We start from the raw sequence: 19,261 nt of genomic DNA on the forward strand, positions 1-19,261 counted from the left end.
CACACTTTCATTTTAACAATACTCAGGTCATTGACAGATTCAGTCATAAACAACACTTAAAATGCAAGCTAACCAGCCTTCCTTAGCAAAATATTTTCTATTTCTAAACTTTAACAAAAATTCATAATTATGCATAAACTTCCCTCTCCTCCACATTAGTTTTGTGTTACTTTTTTCATTTCAATTTTATCTTTAAAGAATGACCATTACATGCGAATATGGTGCTTCTTATTGGAACAGAGCATATGGACTAACTTAGCTGGCATTTTCCTTATCAGAAAAACAAACAAGTCTTGATGTGGGTGTTCTGCCAATTAAAACACTTAACTGTGTTACAGACTGCAACTGATGCAAATCCATTACATAAACACAATGCACTTTTGGAAAATAGCAAATTAAATTTTTGCTCTTGTGCAGTGCCAAAAATAAGCAATAAAGTGCTGCATATGATTATACATGCACATAACTTTTTAAAACATTGCCAAGAAAAAAAAGACATAATGTGAAACAAAGCCCCCTCAATGTAAGTCTTTAAGTATGAATAAAATCCACAATTCTGACACAACAGTGCATTTACTGACACTCACTCATTTTGCTTCCATATCCTGAGAAAGAGTTTAAAAACAAACAGTCATTAAAAAGATCTCAAAGCAGGGCAGGTACAGTAAAAATCTCTTCCTCACTTCATTATACATCACTGAAAATGAAGCCTCCATATGCCATACGCAAGACTACAGCACACAATGAAAACAGTAACACTTATTTTGTTAACGGTTCTCTTAACTTATAGTCCTGACCCTTCTACCATGGATTTGATTGCCAGAAGGACCTGACATTAAAAAGCAAGTCAACCATGAAAGAGCCAGCCTTAGAATTAGTGGAAAATTTTATGTAGTCACAGAATTTAGCTACACATCCCTGATAATCTGGGTTAATATTAACTTACTTCGGCTTTTCAGATATTTTTAAATAAAACTATCCAAAGAGACCTTAAAGTTTAAAGTACAAAACTCAAGATTCTGAGACTTAAAAAAATACATTGAAACCTCTCATACATTTTCATCCCAGCAAGTATCCCCTCTTACAATAGCTATACAGTGTCTGAAATACCAGCAGACTCAGTCTTTTCTGTAAGAAGAGTCAGTAACAAGCAACCAAGGGAAAAGGATGTCAGCAAGTCTGCTAAGTTATTCTTTCACTGCTATTTTGTTTTCATTTATCTCAAAAATATTTACATGTCTTGAAGACATTTTTATGTCTGACCTTGGGTATTGTTCAGTCAGTGGGAAGTGAGAAGAGTGTCCATTAAAATACACAGCTCCTTTTAATACAAATGCAGTGAAGTTCTTTATTCCTTTGGTGGCTCTCAGCATTCATGTCAGGTTTTGTTCGATTTGGTTTGGGAGGAGGGGGTTCTATCTGTTCTGGTTCAGCTGGAGAGGGAGTAACCTCAAGATACGCACTATTTGGGAGGGCCCCTCACTTCTAACTTCTTCGATATTTCATGTGCCTACGTGTGTACACTGGAGAAAGGAAAAAAACAACAAACACACATTTCCCCAGCCTTCATCCACGCACTCACCAGTGCATTACCCTGATCACCCAGAAATGCTGAAGTATTTGTATGCACACTGGAAAATGACAGCACAAAAAATGCAGCACAGGAGGAGAAATTCATCTGTTTAAACAAGTTTCATAATTATCCACAGTTTCCCTGCCCCTAAATTGCTAGTCACCTCTCATCTGCAGAGGCTGAAGTGATGCAGAAATTACATTTTAAATGATGGCCAACTGCATGAAATGCCATTTTTTTTATACCTTACACACAAAACCTGTTAGAGTTACTCCTGACTTCTCCTCGGTTTTTACCACCCTACAGACAAAGGCAAAGCAGGTCTATAGTAAGGAAAGTCATCTGCAAACTTCCTGCAAAGAAGCAGGAGCTAACACAGCATAAAACTAGAGAGCACTCTCAAGAAAACACATGCATTTTCTTAGTTCCGGCTGTGAAGCCTCACAAAGCATTAACATCGCCCCCTCTGCTGGCAATGCCTTGAACTGACATTGGTAAAACAGCTCCCGTTAATCATTTGGGGTGAACCTGCTTCCTATCAGGAGCTGGCACAAAGAGGATACAGCTACTTCTAGAAGGGGCTTGGTTTTGCCCTTGGTTTTGCTTGGGTTTTGTACATATGGAAATAGCATATGTGACATTGGCATTTCAGCTTTAGAGAACTTACCTGCAAGACTTCAGATGGGAAAAACATGTTACAAAAATAGCACTGGGGGCAAGGAGATCACTCTCATTCCTTGCTGAATGAAGGAAATACAACTCTATGAAACTGTCCAGGTATTAAAAGTCATTTCAGACTTCAGCGTAAGAGGGACTTCTCAGGGTGCAACAGACACTATGTTTGCAAGTCCGCAGTTTGGTTCCACATGCACATACTCAGTGTTACATACAAAAAGTAAGCCTACAATAATGTAACATACAGTGTAAGAAGCAATATTCCACCTTTTACTTAATCAAAAGGTTTAAAAAAGACTTGATTTAAATTCTTTGAGTGTAACAGCATAATACTTGCTGCTTGAGGATCCAAAATAAAATTGCAAGAGCATTTCCTTACAATTGAAGCATAGCAAACCTTAAATACAAATGTGTTTGCCCCATTGAAATTTACCTTGATTTAAGGGTGAAATCGGTTGAAAATTAGAATTGGTGACTTAAAAGAAAGGCATAGTGTTCTGGTTTCAGATTACTGATGACTTTAAGAAGCACTTACTGTTGTTCAGTTTCTCTCTCACCCCACAACAGCTTTTCAGTAACTGTACAATACCAGATACAGTACAACTGTGACACCTAGTGGCCAGTAAAGAGGGAACAAAACTCTGTACACCCAAAACACTATTTTTTTAAAAAACACTGGCGTTTGTGAACTTGCAGTTTACACCTACTTTTTGTACAACCACTGACAGGCATCTTTTCTTGCAAAACAAATTGTGAAACAGTATCACAGCACTCCTATAGAATAAGAAGAAAGTTCCTTATCTTGTACTTTGAAATAGTTTGTTTAGCACATCTATTGCCTTGAAAAACACCAAAATAAGATTCTTTTGTTTCTATCCTCGAACGATCCCAGAATAAAATTGCATTTTTAAGCTCTACCTTCACAACAACTCTAAACCAAGTTTTTGGGAGGAAACAGAAAGCATAAAACCCAGTAAGATAAACTAAACTGGATTTTTAGATTGATTTCCTACAGAAATGAGACTTACATATGCTCTTTGTCCCTTTATGACTCTAAACTCCCGCATCAACTTTAAAACTAATTTAGTAATCTCACCTAAATTTGAGAGGGCACTAGAAGTTTCATAAAGTCTAAAGAAAAGGTGAGGTGGCGGCAGAGAGATCCGAAAGAAAATCAGGCAGATTTCCTCGTTACTTCTTTTCACTTCACAACAGCTGGCAGTTTAATACTTGTAGTTACAACTTAACATTCCTATTAGTGATGAACTCAGAGGGCAAAGACCACAAACCTGTGAGACATTACACTATCTCAAGCCCATTGTTTATAAACATTAACTTGTTTGTTTGGGTTTTTTTTTGTATAATATAGTTCTGTATCTCATTAATTTTTTCCATTATTGTAACTAAAGCATCTAATATAGTATACAAGAAAAATGGACTGAAAAGCTTTAATGTAATATAAAAATTTTATATGATAGCTGACCTTTTTAGATAGCTCTTAAAGAAAACTAAATATTAAGTACAAAAAATGTAGTGGAATTCTGAAGGTAATATGACAAATCTTCAGCTGAAATAAATTTTCACAGCTTCACTAATGCTAGCATAAAAAATTACACCACCTGAGACTCCTGTATTGTTTGTACAAGCACTATACAAGAGTTAAGTAGATTACAGTAAGTTAATGGACCCCAACCCAAAACAAATTAAAGACTTCAATGGTATCTTTTTTTTTTTTCCAAATAAATTACAGTGACAATTCTTTGTCACTATTATACAAGCTATTATTCCCACTTTCAATTACTAAAACTATGCTTATTGATCAAAAAAATACTTTGTATACCATTATAATATTTTTTCACAACTCCACATTTATGTCTCTTCAACACATGAAGTACCAGGAATACTCTTTGACAGAAACACTGACCCACACTAATAGCTAGCTACAGAACTTTGATCACTGTTTATGTGTTTTTATTGTTTCCATGGTAAAGCTATGCACAGCAAGATAAATTATCTAACAATTAGCAAAAATACTCCAAAGACTAAAATATCTGGTGACATACATTTACATGGCTTCTTTCTAAATAGCTTTTGCTTTAATATGAAAATAAACCTCTAACAGAAGGATCTGCATTAGTTTACCACAGAAACTAAGGAGTTTTAAATTTGGAAAGAATGAAGTGTGGACACTGAAAAGTACTCCCAGAACACACACACTACCTGTCACAAACAAAAAGTCTATACTGCAAATTACTATTAGCTATCTGCTATACCGATTGCTTGAGAGCATTTGCTGCCCTTTGTTTAGAGAAATTCTATGGAAATAAGTGAATTTATCCTGACAAAGATCAGTTCTTTGATGACAGCAAAGTAATTTAACATTTTACTTACTCAGTCACACATCCAGAATTAGGGCATTAGTACTTACAGTAATCCAAAGGTACTGAAACTTTTCCTCAATTTAGATATTTAGATGGCAATTTGATTAATAACATTTTGCAAAAATTTTAGTTCTGCTAAAGGCACTGTTTTGTAACATACTTCACTATAGAAAGTCTCAGTTTGACCATTCTTTGTGTGAATGAAATACCATCGGGGAACTACAGCAGTCTAGGTTTAGTGCAGGCATGTTGCAGTATACAGGGAAAGTAAATATTATTTATTATTTCACCTCAATAGCTGAAAAAGACTTCAGAAAAAGTTTTGTCTCAAAAACGTTTGAAAACGTATGAAAAACATTTGAAACATATGCCAAGATACATGTGCTCAAAATTAGCTCAAATACAGGACAGCAGGTGGCACTGGCAACATGCCAGTGTTAAAACAGCTGTGTTGAACTGATATAAAATTGATCATATTACATCTGTCTTATCTTTAATGTGAAGTTGTAAATGTACAGAACATAAGCTCCTCTTTCATAACACTCTACCTTTTGGTGTAAGTGTTCTCTTTGATATTGCTACTAACTATAGTTTATTAAGGTAGTTACAGAGACTGAATAGTTATCACAAGGATGTATCATAACAGGACAAGAGCCAACGGGGAGTAACTGCAGCAGAAGAAATTCTTATTCTTATGCTGCACATAAGTAAAAAAAGGCTCTTTCCCTTGAGAACAATTACCGCTGAAAGAGGTTGCCCACAGAACCAGTGGAATCCACCTCACTGGAACTATTCATGACGGTGTTTGACAAGGCCCTGGTTAACTCAATCTGAGGTCCTGCCACTAATCATAAACTGAACCAGATGACCTCTAGAAGTTCCTTCGAACCTAGGTTGTTCTGTGACTCAGTATAGTCAGGCCACACAACACCACCATGCTGAGAAGCCTAGACACTGCTCCCAGCCAGCTGTAACACACACATGGGTAGTAAAACATTCTGAACAGATACATTGCAGCTAGGAATTAACAATCTGTGTTAACAGGACAAATTAATCAGCTTTTTACAGCTTCCAGCTCCAGAACTGACTCAGTTGATGCTGCTTCAAATGTGCCAAAGTACCTCTGACTTTGAAGACACATTTCTATTATTTGTATGTTATTCAGCCACAGTAAAGAAAAGCCATTCTTTACACAGGCCACAGAGAAGCTAACCTGAGGGTCATAGCTGACACACAAGCAGAAATTGGACACTCTTACATTAATACTTACATTTTCTAAACCAAGGAGGACCAAGAGAGGGATCGTTGTCATTCCTCCCTGGATCCACTCTTCTAGAGACACAGTGCCATCATGATCATAGTCAATTTCTTCCATCATTTCATGAAGGATCTACATAGTTTAATGAAAAATCTCATGAATTCCATATTCTAATACAACTTGGTTTTAGAACATGTGCAGATCTCCAATTCCCTCATCCGCATGCAAAAAGTAAGGAAAATATTATTTGTATGGCACCTGTAGAAAATGAGTACTGACAGTTCATAAGATGAAGTGTCATAATCTTACATTTTATTATCACCTAAAATTCCCAAACCAAGTTGTGTCCCCTTTTGTACTTACTATGCACAATACAAATAAGAGGTAGTTACTATTAACAAATTTTCAGAGACAAACCAGTTGTGTTAATTACTACATGCACTGAAGGGAAGCCTTAACTGTAGTAAGAATGTTTCACAGATCAGATTTAATCAGAAAAACACTCATAAAGTGCTAATTGGCAGTGACATAGTGGAGCACAGATTATTATTATTTCTATTTCACTAATTAATATATAGAATCACATGCTGACATTAAGATTTACAACATGATTAAATTCCATCTCTAGCAACGTTAAAAAATTGTGATAAAATGGATACTTACTGGACTCAGTTCAGTAATATCCCATTCAAGGTATTCTGCAACATGCATCATTTGAGCAATAATATTTTCTAGCTCCTACAGACAAATGAAAAAGAATTATAATATTTAACACAGTATTTTAAAGACAAATTCTACTGTAAGCATCTAATAATTCAAACACACTGCATTCAGTGACACAGTTTCATCAACGTTGCTAATGAAATATCCCTTACCCTGTAAGCTGTCTACTCTCAGGTGAATCCACTTCACTATCTAAACATTAGGCATGGAGCACAAAGCATGCAGGGAGGTGAAATACAGCCCCACAACCGAAGGACAGCATCTGGGTCCAAAAATAGTAACAGATTCTTCCTTCCTAGTTGATCAGGCATTGGTTTCATGATGTAAAGTCCATCTTGTGATATAATGATGCAAGGATGTTTAAAATCCAGCACTCTAACTTTTTTTTTTTTTTTTTTTTGGACAGCGGTTGTATAATTCACAACTTTCTAATGGAAATAAGGCATAAAGTGGACAGTATAAACAAATACAGATATTTGCTGACCATTACAGTGCTGTGATCTCCCTTGATCATGTATCACTAATGCTCCTCCATATTTACATATATGGAGGTTTGGTTTGTAAACATACTCAAATGCTTATCTAGAACCATTCTGAATTTGTATGTGTATTTATTATGCACTAGTTATCCAATTCGTATTTTATATTGCCTATAACTATGATACAGCATTTACTTTATACCTCTGTATTATGTGAATCAACTTTCTCTAATCTATGCTGTCTTACTTCAGGGAGATAGAAAAGAAGGGAAAAGAAAAAAGAAAACTGCCTATAAAATACTTCTTTCTGTTAGCTAGCTAAACAAGGATGGTTACATTTTTAAAATGATTGCTATATCTCTGATTTTCCCTCAAACTTTGTACCTCCATTCTTAATAATAACATGGAAGTTCTGACATCTCTCCACATACATCCACTCACATTTTTGCCTTTTCATTAAATCTTTACAAATGGTTCTTTCATACACATCTCCCAGCAACATACTAGAATTTTAGGATGCCTATTATAATGTGTCCCCTACAGCAGCATGGTTAAAACTCAGAAGACCATAGAACAGGACTCCACAACAGCAATGTCAGCATTTGAAAATGTACACAGCTGTAGAAGCAGCGGCTTAGTGGAAGAGAAAATTCAAGAGTTACTTTCAAAATGGCTGACTTTTTATCAATTATAGTTTACACTGCTTATATTAATTAAGGATAAATATAAACTTGATTCGCATTAATGTTGGCTTGTTCAGGTATGCCATTATGACATACACTTACAATGAATTAAAATATGTAAATAACATTACCGAACTATCCAGGTAACCATTCCCATCTGTATCATATAAGCGAAACATAACTAAAAAGGAAACAAAAAGAGAAGGAATCTCAGTTAGAAAATATAGTAACAGCATAATTTCGTACAAAACCCAAACACAACAAAAACCAAAAGCACAAAACAACCAAACTAAAGCACAAGCCAACCAAACCTGAGTTTTAAAGAAAGGACAAACGTTAACATTTTTCTTTAATGATCACACTAACTGTAGACCCACAAAACACTGTATTATGTGAGAGGTTCATTCAGCATCTACCCTGCCACGGTGCCTCCTAGAAGACACATTAGCAGGACAGTGAAGTTGCACCTTTTCCACATAATCACTGCAACAGTTAATTTGGTCTGTGAAATTATTTCTGGTTCCTCCCAGAGACGATCTATATTCATGATGAGTACCACCAAAATGCCCCTCTCTGTCACCTCATCAAACACAGGATAACACACAACTGGTCATGCTTAAGTTACAACGGTATCTCATTTTCTTGGTTGCAGCTATCATTATTCAGTAATTATATTGCTTTAGAAGTGCTTTCTGACCAACTAAATGAAACAGCATTATTACTTGAAGTATCTAAACAGCCAAATCCAACAATAAGCATTCCTCACAGGCTGCCAGCATGACTCCTCCCAGGACCAGACTTGTTTCTTCAGTTTGAAAATGTATTCCTAACATTCTGGGAAGCTACTGAGACAAGAATAGCTGCATTTTGACAATATTCAGAAATGGATATATACTTTTAAGTTTGTATCATTACTTGATTCCAGTCACAAGAGCAGGTATGTCCATCATTACCAAGATTTTTCAAAGTAGCTTACTCTGCTGATCACATACTGCATCAAACTGCAGAGCAGAAACAAGCCTGAAGCTTTGGTAGCAACATTGTTAAAAGACTAAAGATGAAAATCAGAGGGAAGGGGGGGAGTGAGAGAGAGGCTGCGCGGCAGCTGGGCTTAAGCCACAACACCCCTCCATAAATCTATTTCCTGAGGAGTAAGAAAAGAGCCCTGTAATGCCTTGACTGATATTAAAACCCAAGCAATCTGCTTACAAACTGTAAACATATGACCTATTCAACATCATAAAACAACCATTCTATGATTCAACAGTGAACAATCCCACCACACTACGTCCACAGCAAATTCTGTCACAGTCCAATGAATTCTGCAAGCAATGCTTATCACAGTTTTCAAGAAACAATATAATGAGAAGAGGAAACTATAAGCAATTGGCAAGTAAAGTTCAGAAAAAAAATTATTATTTTTGACCTGCAGCAAAACATACTTAACTGCTATATGGATTGGTCTGCTTCCCTTATATCCCCCGTGTTATTCCTAAATTGCTCACCTAACTGTGGGGATAAAAGGTAAGTACTATACCTCTCTACCACTTCAGCAATTTTTGCTGCTAAATTGAACTGCTTTCGAGAGCTGTAATGTAAGATTTAAAATATTTAATGTTGTACACTGTTTCAAGCTACAAAGGTCCATTATTCTTTCAGTATAGCATAAGAAAACCTATAAAAATATCTTTCTTGCCTGTGAATTACACAGCAGAAATATTTCAGTGTCAAACAGCAGTTAATGCTAAAAGGCACCAGAGATACTGGTACTGTCCCTGCTAGTACGTCTTCTACCAAAGCTGCTCAGGGCATGACAGCTAACATTATCTGGCAAAGATACCATTAAGCATTTGGTTTCCATAGGGATGAATCACTAAATGGGTGATAAAGTTCAAATCCTTTAGTTCTCCTTCCTCCTCCTCTGTGATTGTAGTGCACTGGTTGAAAGAATGTTCTACGGTTATCATGACACAAGTTTTAGCATCTCAGTGATCTTTACCCACACCAGAGAAGCAGTGCTTACAATGTTTTTTTTTTTTCCCTTTAACATGAATCAGTAGTTCTAATTAGACATTTTGAAACAGACATTAGCATAATTATAACTGTTTCACCTTTGTAGCAAACAAAGTCTCTCCGATTGCATACATATTAGGTAGTGAAAAGGCTCAATCTGTGCTCTTGGGTGAAAAAACAAAAAACTCCAACTATGCTACTGGTGTGGCATGCAATCTCTTGCATATTTTTTCCAATTTTTTCTATTCACGCCCTGCTAAATATTCATGTTCTTCCTGATCTATGCACTCTAAGAGAAAAAACAACAAAACGATAAAAACAACTGAACAAAAGTTCTGATGCAAACTAGGGAGACCAAGTAAATCTTCTGTATTTCATTTCCCATCTCTTTACCTGATAGCGCTGACTGGCCACTAGATTTCTGTTACTAAAGTGCATACCTTTTGTAAGTAATTAAAAACACATTAAAATGAAATTATCAAGATGAGATCAGTTGCTGCATTGCTCTACTTTCGCCTGCAACTTCCAGGCTTCTAAATTTGCATATGCAAAAAGGAGGCATCCCAGAAATTCCAAAAGTTCAAAGCATGTTCTTTTGAGAAGAAACTGGGGAATCCATTCTCAAAAATGCATGCACAAACAAGTGCTGAATGTACTTTCTATGTTCACCAGCACATGTACTTTGAAAACTGTAAGGCTTGTCACTCTCCACAAAAGCCTGAGTGTCCAAGAGCTGCACAGCATAGCAAAAAGACTGTAACTGCGATTTGTATTACTGCAAAAATACAAAAGAACAGTGCGGCATTCTCAAAGCTTCTGTGGGTATGGGAAGAAGAGAAACATAGTAACCTGGAGTTTTGATATGAGAAACTGGAATAAACCCCTACAACTCATTCTTGGATTTTCTGTTTGTAATAATGGAGAGAAGTTCCATCACTTGTAAGCATATTATGTTTGTAAAGCTATGGTACCTGTGGAGGTCATATGCTTCCTCCATACCATTTATGTCTAATGCCCTTCATCCTGCCTCCTGATATTCCCTAAACAGTTTCACAAGATGTGTGTCTGGTGTCCACAGTTATTCTGATTAAAAAAAAATATTCAAAATGAGGAATAGGTTGTGCTGATAAAGCCTCGTGATTGTGAGCTAAAATAACTTCTACCACTGGGGTCATTAAGAGAAAGTAAGTTTAGCCACAAAACATGACTACTCGGTTCTTCGGAAGAACCTTTCATATTTACAAGGAGTCTTTCTTACACGTTCAAGAATCATAGTGTGGACACCAGCAAGCAAAGTTTGGTACCTGTGAAAACAACATGAAGAGCAGAAAATGGTTTCTATGGATCAAGCATACAGGTTGAGCCACAGAGCATGAAGGTACTTAAGAATATAGATACACCTTGAACTATTTGTAATATGACCTTAAAAAGACAACTTAAATTCTTCCAATGCATCCCTGTTAGGGAAATTTGGGATATTCTTTATATTCAGGCCATATCTAGTTTATGAATAATAGATATGCTGAGCATGCCAAACAGGTGAGGTTCGCACTGTGCAAGACCTCTAGAAATACACTAATAGTTTAGAGAATCAATTTATCTGCTGGAATATTTGTAAATTTATGAAAATACAACAATCATCTAGATTCAGATCCTAAACACTAATTCCTCTTAGTGCATTTATCTTACAAAACCCTTCAGTTTATCTCAAATTTTGTTTGAAAGCACCACTTCCATGTTCTACTTGTCCTGAACCAAGTTTCCACTAAGTTATAATCCAGAATGTTTTCTTTTTTTTGTCAACAGAAGAAAAATTCAGACCCTGATTGGAGATTAGTATTAACATTAATTTTGGCAACTCCAGAATAAGCCATCCTTGTTTTTTCTCTCCACTGCTACTAATTTATAATTCACCTTACAGCCACAGGACCTATTGCTATAAAATTATTTCAGACAAAGGGTTAAACTATATCATTAATTTATAAGAACAATTCAACTAAAGTCAGCGGGAAATTCTGTGTAATAATGGTACACTATAAATCAGTACTTAGACACTAAAAAGTGGCAATATGTGGTATATTTCAACTCTGTATGAGAAAGTAGAAAATAAACCCATATAATAACCTTAATTATATGTAGTAAATAAAAAGGATCTTGAATATCTCATACATGTAAGTACCATACATCTACTAAATCATGTTCTCTCACTCCTAAATCACATAGATCATTCATAGTCTTTTGCCTATGCAGCTCCTCATGGAACATCCCCCAAACTAAAATCATCACCTGCTCCTCTTGCTCTCCTCTTCTTCATTGTAGCAATTCCTGACACTAGAGGAGGCAACTGATCTCCGTTTCATGCTATGGTTTGTGCACAGAGCTCTTCAGAGCTCTGATGAGGTTTGCATTAACTTGTTACCATGAAACTGTTACTATATTGTAGGTTAAATTCAGTCTTGGTTAGGAACTTAGTTTTCCTGTGCTTGTGTTCTGAATGCACATTCACACATACATCCTTATATTCTAATTACATGATACCTAACTAGTATTACCAAATTTGAGGACGGCTCCTCATTATCTTTGCTGAGACAAAAATATTAGTAATCTTAACAGTACGACATTGTTATCGTAAGCTAACTACAGGTAATGAAACATCGAGATACTTCCAACAACATGCAGTCATTTAACCAGCAGAAGCAGCCTACTCTCTGTATTTCCTATCACACTATTTACTTTCCATGCAGTATTACAGACTGATCCCACAGTTCTTTTACAGACAGACCAGCTATGTATATCACAGTATACTGGGTCTCATGAAGGCCTATATTATTAGATCAACTGTTCATCTATTCGGAAAATTGGCTTCTAAAACTCCATGACAGGGAAACAATTCTGCAATTCACAGATCAAACTTTCACGTTTTTTGAACAGGTATAAGTGTTGGGGTTTATGAATCAGGCCCCTAATTAAAAACATCACGTAATTTCTAACTTTCAGTGTCAAATATTTCCAACAGTTATGCAGACTTATACCATTTTTTGGCTTTTCTTTATTCGCTAATACATCTTATATTAACAACTTTGTTTGAATGAGATTGTTTACTGCAGATTATTCACCACTTCTGTATCTAAAGTATCCTCAACATATTTAATTTGTTTTTCTCAGATCTAATACTAATCAAGAGACAACAGTATGCATAGGATTATTTTAACTAATAATGTATAATTTTTACTCCTCATCTTAGCATGTGCTAGCTAGAAATTAATTAAAATAATCTCATCAAGTTACTACCATTAGCAAGAAAAAAGGGTAATTTCTGCAAGAATTGCCCCTTAGAACCATATATTTATAATACAGCTAACTCAAAACTCAGTCTGAAACTGAAAATTTTTAAACAGAACTTTTGATAACTTGCTGAAATAAATACATAGAATTAACTTAAAAAAAAAAAAGAAAAAAAAAGAACATACATTCTAGCTTGTCTTCAGGTCTTCCTCTTTCTAGCAGTGACAAATAGCATACAATATCTTTCAGCTGGATCATGTCTGGTAAATTTAAGTTGGCAGGAGTAGGAGGTCGGGAAGTAGAAGTACCTTTGTTAAGTCTCAGACCTGGAAATAACCCACAAGCTTTGTTACTCTTAACATACGATAGAAGCAGAAAATACTTGCATCTTCAGTTTATATGAATCTCAAATTACTTAATTTAAATATAAATACAAAGTTTTAAGCTATTCATGTTCATAGTTTATCTAGCAAAGGCAGAATTAAAATGATTGTAAGGCTACAAAACTTTGTATGAATAAAGCAAACTACTGGGGAAAAAATCAATTATGGGAATGGCAAAGCCATTTTTTTGTATCTGCTGATCTGCTATTTGACTACAAGAAAAATTGGTGAATATTTTTGTTCTACAACATTACGTGTCAATTGAAGTATTAAAACAATCCCTGGCCAATGCTGCATGCTCTTCCTTGCGATTGTAGAGGCTTCATCTAATTCACAGATCAAGACTAGCTACACTAATAGACGATGTTTTAGTGTCAAAGAAAACTGGTAATATGCGCGGTCTTCTCCAAAACACAGCCAGACGTGTCGAAGCAACACATAGACAAAACATGGGAAGCCTCAGCCACAGAAAACTATTAAAATAAACACAGAATACTCATAATAATTGTTCAAACACTGGGATCAAGAGCAACTCCAGTGTACCACTCAGAATACAAGTTTCAACATTGCCAAATTTTTTGTTTCAAGAGAATGTTAATATAACTGGTCCTGATGATACTACTGGAATCTGTAAAACCAATTAATAGAGGTTAAAAAAAAAAAAAAGGAAGGACAACAGAAGACAGAGAAAACAGTAGTAAAACTTGACTTACAAGTTTCTTACATTTCTCACTGACTTTAGTGATGTTGAAGATGAAACTTTACAAAATGATTTACTGTTCATAAATATTTTCTATAATTCAGAACAGATTCATCATTGCACACAACATGTATAAATAATTTCATCTGCTTGTGTTGCACAAATTGATTACTGTAGCAAATGAAGACAACTCTGGTGTTTCCCTCTCCCCCCTATTTTTATATTGAAAAACTTATTTCCAATCTGAAGACATTTTCAAAGATTTACTGAGGTACCCATGTTTAAAGAAAAAAATAACTCAGCAAATAAGAGTAAATTGGCATGCGTAAAATATAACTTTGATCCAAGTTTATGGTTTCAGGCAGATAATAAAACACTGAAAAAAATATTTAAATTCACAAAAAGATTTAATAGCTCAATGGTCTATTAAATGAGCTTGTGTATTTGTTAAGTGCTCTTAAAATTAAGACATTATAAAATATTAATCAATTAAGATGCTAGCTTTAATTACACAAGTACACAAATAGTTCACGCTCCAGTCTTATGTGAATCTTATGCACAGAATAAAAAGTGTTACAAAACTTAGACTAACTCATCTCAAAAATGTGCAGTCCTGAAAATCCCAATGAAAAGAAATATGAAATTCAAGGCTATCTTTTAGCTTCTTATAAGCTTCAAGGTACAGGCTACTTCTTAATCAGAGGTGGGAGAGGGGTAGCTCCAATGTACTGACTTACAGTGCTGCTGCTTACCTGGCATCTGTTTCCATCTCTCTTCAGACACCTTAACTGAAAACACAATTTATAAAGAGATATGAGTGGTACAAGACATACTAAGTAAAAAACAGACACATAGCAGAGAGATTTATGAACCTTGCTGCTTTCCTCATAATGTTCTCTACCCCTCATGTACCTTTCTGTTTTCCAGAAGAATGTCAAATGTTTCTGGCAAATTTACTTCCCAATACAGTCACTTTTTTTGCTATTTGTAACATTTAAAAATTACCAGATATCCTAAAATAAAGGTTTCTGGAATTTTCATTTGCACTTCAAAATGTACTAATGCAAACTTTTTGACCTTTAAGTGCCAAAAATTATAAAGATATAACATCTATTCTAAATATCATGCAACTGAACTTCAATATGAATGGTATATTTTCAAGCACAAATAACTCCTGCATGAGGTGAGCTGAACTGTACCTCTGAAACATGCTTTGGATAAAAACTATTTATCAGACTTCTGTTATTACCCTAAATACATAAGGAAGACTACTAATCTGGTCTCACTTGACATTATTTCTTACGTTCTTATTAGCAGAAGAAGGTGAAAATTAATTACAAATTGGGAAAAGTAAATGAAGAAGAAAAAATATTTAGGAGGTAGCATTAGAGTAAGAAATTTAGCATACAGTTTTAACTACAATAATAGTAACAATCGTAACTTAAAGATTCTGCTGCAAAGCATCTTTAAGGGCAAGGGAGTGAATCACTGGTCTAAATGACTTGCCCAAACCCATCACTAATTCATTATCACAGCTGTAGTTAGGCAAGAGAAGGTTTTGAGCAAGCATACTCCACACAACTGATTACAACATAGTCTACTAAGCCTACTCCTTTGCACATAGAACCAGTCTAGATTACTGACAACAAAAGCCCAAGGAAATGAATGTACTGTCTACACAGCAGGTATTTGTGGAAGTAGATGTGCCCATGGCAGTTCTGATTAGAAAGGATTAAAAAAAAAAAAAAATAATAAGTTTGTTTGGCACTTGATGCACTTAAGCAAAATTTGCTAGCAGGAATTTTTTTTTTTTTTTTGTTAAGTCTAATTGCACTTAATAAGCATTATATGTATATATAATAACCTAACAGAAGATGGTAATGTAATATGGGGATTTTTGGTTGGTTGGTTGGTTGGTTGGCTTATGTTGCCAGGAAATATAAGCTAAGAAGAGGGAATAACAGGTACTATAAACTTAAATAAAGAAAAAGAACTGACAACCATTATTTAACACAGTTGAGCGTCCTGGGTTCAGCAGTAGCAGTTATTTTTCTCCTTCTTAGGAGCTAGTGCAGTGCTATGTTTTGCTTTTTTGGCCTGGGAACAGTGCTGATAACACCGATGTTTTTAGTTGCTGATCAAATGTTTGGTCTGGCCAAGGACTTTCTGAGCCTCATGCTCTGCCAGGGAGGAGGGAAAGCTGGGAGGAAGCAGAGACAGGACACCTGACCCAAGCTAGCCAAAGAGGTATTCCATACCACAGCACATCATGCCCAGGATGTAACTGGGAGTTACCCGGAAGGGCTGGGGGACTGCAGGGTTGGAGGAGATATCGGTCGGTGCTCGGCTGGGGGGAGTGGGGTGAGTTATTGGTCGGCTGGTGTTGAGGTGTTGTATTCTTTCCTCTTGTTATTTCCTTTATCATTATTATTATTGGTGGTAGCAGTAGTGGTTTGTGTTATACCTTAGTTACTAAACTGTTCTTATCTCAACCCGTGGGAGTTGCATTCTTTTCAATTCTCCTCTCCGTCCCGCCGGGAGTAGAGGGAGCGAAAGAAGGGGGGGAGTGAGTGGACAAGCTGTGTGGATCGGTTTAAACCATGACATTGAGAATGACATGCGCTGAAAAGAAAAAAAATGGTCTGACCATTTTGGTGGTATCTGAATGGGTGATATCTGAAAGCCTATAATTAGTACTGTACACTGAGACATCTATGGAAATATAGTCCTTAGTACCTGCAAGAAAAGCTAACATTTCATATAGTACCACTTGTACCAAATTCACAGCTTTTGGATGAGTTGCAATTTGAGGACACCTAATATTCATCTAAAGAATTCAGGCAATTAAGTACCCATCAAACCATTTGGTAACTTGCTCCAAGCACCCAGCTGTTCAAAATACAAAATTAATTTCATCAAATTGGTCTAGCTTCTGCTTTTAGCTACTGGATTTTGATAGAGTTCCCAAATTACTGAAGTGTTAAACCAACTATTTTAAGTTACAAAGGCAACCTTAAATTTCTTCCACAAATTTTCTTTAAAAGCTTTATAAAGTCCTCTAATTTGGCAGGTTTTAACACTATTTTGCATAGATGTATATTAACATGTTAAGCCCTCTAAACGCAAAATCGCGTTTATAAAAATGCTCAGTTTAGCATGCAAATGTCAAAGATTCTTACACTGGGAAAAGAAATACTGCTAACACAGGACATTTGAAAAAATCAGTAGCTGATAAGCATGTAAGATTATTAATAGAGGCATCACACCTATACGATTAACAGAAGCAGCAGTAACTGCACACAGGAACTGTAGATAAAAGTAGCAGCAGGAGCCTCCTGCATGAAGACCTTAAGATTTCCAAGTGTTTATACAGCAGAGTAGGCAGAAAGACCATGTAACCATAGCAATCTGATTAGCATTAAAGTGACAAAAACCGTCCACTTGGTGTCTCAGCTGCATCATAATTGCGAATTAAAAAGACAAAACCACTTGATTTTTGTTTTCACAGTATTTCTTCCTTACAATTGAGTTAGTTTCTCCAATTTCAGAAATATCAAAACAAACAAAAATATATACAGTTTAGGATTTCATATATTTATAGATATTAGAAGTAAAACAGCATGGAGATGGAACCTTCAGCTCTTATATTAATGTGATTTCATTACTTACCTCCAGAAAGGTGTTGGGGTTTGTTTTTTATTAACGGGCTGCAGTGAGAGATTTTGTTGCTAAATGATGTAAAAAGATGCTCAATGAAATCATCTGGTAACTCTGCCTCCAGAAAAGTCTTCATGAACAGCTTGAACCCCTCTAAATCAATCGTCTGGGGCGGGGGGCAAGAAGAAATATTTTTAAGTTTCATGTTCTCTGGTTTCTTAAATACAATATAGCTTAACAGCACATGTAAAACTGAAAACAAAGGCACCTACAGAGTTCACGGGGATGTACCTGGCAAGTCTTAGTTTTTTCCATAATTAGGCAGACAACAATCAGGGGATTTCTGGATGCCTAATTCAGGGAATTGAAGGCCTCCCTCCTTTCTTTTCCTAGGTTTTGCTGGCATTCAAAGAGACACTAATCACCCTGTCTTAAATAGGTTCTAATAATCAAATGAGAATGCTGAGACATGCAACATTACTTACAAGGAGAAAAAAAAAAAAAAAGTTGTCAATATAAAACAACTGTCATTTAGTTTAATTCGGTTTTGTTTTTACCAGCAAGGTAAGAACTGATTAAGGCAACTCCATCAATATTTTCTCCTGGTGAGACGGCATCATCTGTTTTAAGTAATAAATCATAGAATCATAGAATATCCCAAGTTGGAAGGGACCCATAAGGATTATCAAGTCCAACTCTCTCCTCCTTGTAGGACTACCTGAAACTAAACTGTATGACTAACAGCATCATCCAGACACACCTCCAATCCTGACAGGCTTGGTGCTGTGACAACTTCCCTTGGGAACCTGTTCCAATGACCAACCACTCTCTCAGTGAAGAACCTTTTCCTAATGTCCACTCTGAACTTTCCCTGACACAGCTTCATTCCATTTCCATGTGTCCTATTGCTGGTCACCAGTGAGAGATCAGTATCTCCCCCTCCACTGCTTCCCTTGAGGAAGTCATAGAGTGCAAAAAGGTTACAGCAATGTAAAGCATTATGATCTCATTTTATCCTGCTTGTTTAGAACACAAAAGATAAAGGTATCCTGAAACATATTGAGAGAGATTAAAGCAATTTTAGTTTTATCTCGGAAATAGCTGACAATTGTATAAATTATACTACTCAGTTGTATGTGATTTTAAAACAGCTTATCAACCATTGCTCTGCAAAACACAGCCTTTGTTTCTACATCAGACAGGACAGCAACTTTTCACCATTAAATAATCAGGGGATAAAGCCACATTATACCACAAAATCGACTTGGGAGAAATTTCCCTATGCATTAGGAAGACGCCATTTCTCCAGAGAAACTAGGGCAAATCCTTTAGGTTCAGCAAAGGGAATGCAGCATTAGGAGGGGAAAGACTAGCAAGAAATCAGCTTGAAACCATACTAGAAAAAGAAAATTTAAATTTTCAAAGTACCTCATTGACCCCGGAAACAGGTA

General features: G+C 35.8%; 1 protein-coding gene across 13 annotated transcripts in view; it reads right to left on the bottom strand.

Annotated features, from left to right (window-relative positions):
* DGKB (diacylglycerol kinase beta) overlaps positions 1-19,261 on the bottom strand; it is a 500,304-nt gene that overhangs the window by 256,426 nt on the left and 224,617 nt on the right. For all 13 annotated transcript variants that reach the window (XM_065666235.1, XM_065666238.1, XM_065666233.1 and 10 more), the window contains 6 exons: positions 17,823-17,976; positions 14,906-14,941; positions 13,256-13,396; positions 7,904-7,953; positions 6,551-6,625; positions 5,900-6,019 (listed from right to left, as the gene is read on the bottom strand). In XM_065666235.1, coding sequence (XP_065522307.1) covers positions 5,900-6,019; positions 6,551-6,625; positions 7,904-7,953; positions 13,256-13,396; positions 14,906-14,941; positions 17,823-17,976 — 576 coding nt within the window. The remainder of the gene's footprint in view (positions 1-5,899; positions 6,020-6,550; positions 6,626-7,903; positions 7,954-13,255; positions 13,397-14,905; positions 14,942-17,822; positions 17,977-19,261) is intronic.

This window comes from Lathamus discolor, chromosome 2 (assembly GCF_037157495.1).
Source record: "Lathamus discolor isolate bLatDis1 chromosome 2, bLatDis1.hap1, whole genome shotgun sequence".
Classification (NCBI taxonomy): Eukaryota; Metazoa; Chordata; class Aves; order Psittaciformes; family Psittacidae; genus Lathamus; species Lathamus discolor.